Source organism: Nicotiana attenuata, unplaced genomic scaffold (assembly GCF_001879085.1).
Source record: "Nicotiana attenuata strain UT unplaced genomic scaffold, NIATTr2, whole genome shotgun sequence".
In the NCBI taxonomy this organism is placed as follows: Eukaryota; Viridiplantae; Streptophyta; class Magnoliopsida; order Solanales; family Solanaceae; genus Nicotiana; species Nicotiana attenuata.
The window spans coordinates 7,324-11,443 of NW_017678571.1; the positions used below are offsets into that span (position 1 = coordinate 7,324).

General features: G+C 43.4%; 1 protein-coding gene across 1 annotated transcript in view; it reads left to right on the top strand.

Moving 5' to 3' along the window:
- Window positions 1-524: 524 nt before the first annotated feature.
- LOC109221641 (aquaporin-1-like) overlaps window positions 525-4,120 on the top strand; it is an 11,294-nt gene continuing 7,698 nt past the window's right edge. Inside the window, exon 1 of the mRNA XM_019386110.1 lies at window positions 525-609. Within this exon, the coding sequence (XP_019241655.1) occupies window positions 525-609 (85 nt within the window). The remainder of the gene's footprint in view (window positions 610-4,120) is intronic.

The following is a 4,120-nucleotide window of genomic DNA, read 5'->3' on the forward strand; positions in this document are numbered from 1 at the left end:
TCTCGTGAAGACAAGGCCAGCCGGACCATTTTAGAACACCACTTTTAAGCAGTTAAACAGTTCAAACATAATTTAATGATATTAATTAACAAAATTACAACCCAACACAGCCCAAATCGGACTGTCACAAGTCACGAGCATCTAGAAGGATTTTAATACAACTACAAGGCCTGTAATATATAGAATAGAATTTAGAATCAAAAGGAAGCAATCCGGTGCCGCGAACGCTGGCGGTCACCTGACTCAGCTACGATAACAAAATCTCTAATCAGCTCAAACCCCGCTACCGGTGATCAAATACCTGCATCTGCACACGAGGTGCAGGGAGTAAAGTGAGTACTCCAACTCAGTGAGTAATAAGGGTAAATAACAACTGAGCAGTAAGAAATCACGTAAAGCAAGCCATCATGCTATATAGGAGCAGTGTAAACCCCTGAGAAAATAGTGAATCTGTGAAATCTTTAGAAATATCTTGGCTCAGTTTAAAACCTCTTTTGAAATGTCTTTTTCCAACAGTTAAGCAAATGAATGCGAAAGAAGTAGTGCAAGCAAGCACAAAAGTCAGCCCCTCGGGCACAACACTGTTAACAGATAACGCCAGGATATCAGGTAATTATTGCAAGGAGTAGCATAAAAGCCAATGAAATAAGAGTACAGAAATATTATGACAGATAATACAAATAAGAACAAATGCATGAGTGCAATGCAATGCATATGACGGTACAGTCTGGTACCCACTGCGGCGTGCAGCCCGAACCATCCATTTATTTATCGTTGACGGCGCTCACTGGGGGTGTGTACAGACTCCGGAGGGGCTCCTACGGCCCAAGTGCAATATCAAGCCATCTCGTGGCATCAACCAGGCTCTCGGCCTCAATATCAATATAATCATCCAGGCTCTCGGCCTCAATATCAATATAACACTGCTGCGGCACGCAGCCCGATCCATGCTCAGTCCAGAAATGCACATAAGCCTCTTGGGCAATATTAAAATAATAGTTCTCAGATCAAAACGTCAATAAAATATTGTTTAAGTTTTCAAATCTTAGAAAGATGGCTGAGTTTGCGAAAACAGTATTTAAAACCTTGGACCGAGATCAAATAATATGCAATAATAATGCGAAAACAGTGATATCAATCCCTGAAGGATTCAAATAATTGGCACGAAGCCCAAATATGGCAATCAGCCCAAATTATGATGATAACAAGTAGTTTCAGTCAAATACGCAGTAATTTCATCAATCGGGACGGACCGAGTCACAATCCCCAACGGTGCTCTACCCCACGCTCGCTATCCGGCGTGCAAGTCACCTCAATACAGCACTATGATGTGCAAATTCGGGGTTTCAAACCCTCACACTATCATTTACAATCATTACTCACCTCGAACCAGCGAAATCTCTAGCTCGTGACGCCTTTGCTCCTCAAATCGGCCTCCACGCGCGTCGAATCTATCCAAAATCAGAGCGAATACATCACAATATGCCAATGGGACATTACCCAATCGAAAATAATCAAAAAATAGCAAGAATCTCGAAATTTGCAAAACCCGAGCCCCGGGTCCACTTCTCGAAAAATCAAAAAAATTAACATCATCGGATTCCTTATCTCGCCACGAGTCTATACATGCCAACAACTCTCAATTCGGGCCACAAATGGCCCCTCAAATCCCAATTTAATGTCTTAAAATCCCATGCCCTAGTTTCTTCCAATTTAGCCAAATTCTCAAGAATTTAAAGGATAATTCCACAATATAATCGTGTTTATAACTCATAAAACTTACCTCCAGTCAATCTCCTTTGAATCCCTCTTTAAATGCTCCCAAGTAGCTCCGAAAATGCTCAAAAATGGTGGGAAATGGGTTTGGGTTCGCGGATGAAATGTTATTTTAAACCCTTCTGCCCAGGCCTCATTTCCGCTTCTGCGATACATCTATCGCTTCTGCGATCACCGCTTCTGCGGTTCTTTTACCGCTTCTGCGGAATTACACAGCTGCCTCCAGGTCCGCTTCTGCGGTCCATAACCGCTTATGCGAACGCCGCATATGCAGACAACTATCCGCTTCTGCGGAAGTCCTCCCATGATCAGACTTTCGCACCTGCGATGCCCTCACCGCATCTGCGGAGCCGCCTCTGCGGCCTTTTTTCCGCAGATGCGGAAATACCAGATATCAGCCCATCAGCTATTCAAAATTCCAAAATCCATCCCGATGACCATCCGAAATCACCCCGAGGCCCCCGAGACCTCAACCAAAAGTGTCAACCCGTCCTAAAACATCATTCAAACTCGCTCCAGTCATCAAAACACCAAAAACAACACCAAAACTATCAAATTACAACGAATTCAAGCCTAAGTTCTTCAAAAACTTCTGAAACACGCATTCGATCAAAAAACCGACCAAAACACCTCCGAATGACCTGAAATTTTGCACACATATCCAAAATCACCTAACGAAGCTAAAGCAACTCTCGGAATTCCATTCCGACCCTCGGATCAAAATCTCACCTATCAACCAAAAATTGCCAAAATATTAACTTCGCCAATTCAAGCCTAATTCTACACCGGACCTCCAAAATCACTTCCGATCGCACTCCTAAGTCACGAATCATCCCCCGAAGCTAACCGAATTGCCGGAAATCACATCCGAGCCTTCTGACTCGTAAGTCAACATCCGGTTGACTTTTTCCAATCCAAACCTTCCTTAAAGAGACTAAGTGTCTCATTTTCTACCAAAACCAATCCAAATCAACTCTAACACACCAAATACTGATAATGAAACATGAAGAAGCATAAAATGGGGGAAACGGGGCGGTAACTCCTGAGACGCCGGGTCGGGTCGTCACATCCTCCCCAACTTAAACAAACGCTCGTCCTCGAGCGTACCCAGAGTTGTCCTAGAAGCCAACCAATAGCTGAATGACCTTACCAAGCATATACCCGGGGGTGATCCCACGTCACCCTATCTCGCATAGGTCCGATAACACAACGTAGCTGAAATTTCACAATCCATCTAGTCCATAAACCATAGAACCGCATTGCACTTTCCGAAATCATACACAAGATCAGAACCTCACATCTATACTCAGAATGAGCCTGAACCATCTGTAATAACCCATACCTGCAACCTCAGGTGTAATCATATGATATTCTACATAACCCAAACACTCGAAACGATAACTTCTACTCACAGCAGTTGCCCACAACACCCGAATACTGGTAGAAAACCTCTTATCCACTAAGGTCTTATTCCAACACTTTCATATTCTGCCAACGATAAATTAAACACGCAATGAACCGTAACAATTTCTTAGATCAACCATTCATGAAGCCACTTCCCCTTTGACTAATACCACAACAGATTCCGAGCCGAACCTCGATATTATCATTCCAACAAGCTGAAATCAAATCCGTTCGTATTCATTAGTGACCCCAACGATCACCTCGAATACAACACACCACTCTGGTGATATGACACCTCAATACAGGTCTAAGCCACAACTTGCATAATATGCGCACCAATAAGAAACAGTCTGAACATACTCAAATCATGAAAAATGACTCAAATCATGAAAAATGACTCAAACGAAAGAGTTGTACCTCAAGCTCATCAGTACCATCACAACACAAGGCTGAGACCCCGTCTCACATCATAGAAATAGAACACCTGAATCTACCCCGAAAGGTTATATCTCCACATGGCCTCGCTACAATGCGCGCTCCTATCCCAAACACTGTCACACATGAAACACCTCAAGTCACTATGCTCAAAATCGACAACCACGCACAATTTGATGTCTGAAACCAAAGCAATTCACTACACCCACGATGAAACAAATAACATACGCCATGCAACCCGATAAGTCATAATCAATACTCCATTTACCGAGCAACACCCAATTACTCTTCCCGCTCGACTTTCACTATGAAACCCCAATAGGACCGCACCATATGTGCCCATAACCAACAAATCATAACGTCTCATAACACCGAAAAGCAACTCATAGATCTCCCCAGATCACTAACAAGCTCACTAACGATCGAATCGACCTATCCCTCAACAATACAATTCTGGGCCAACCAAGCCGACTCAAGCTAGAACACGCATCCACATTGACCTGCC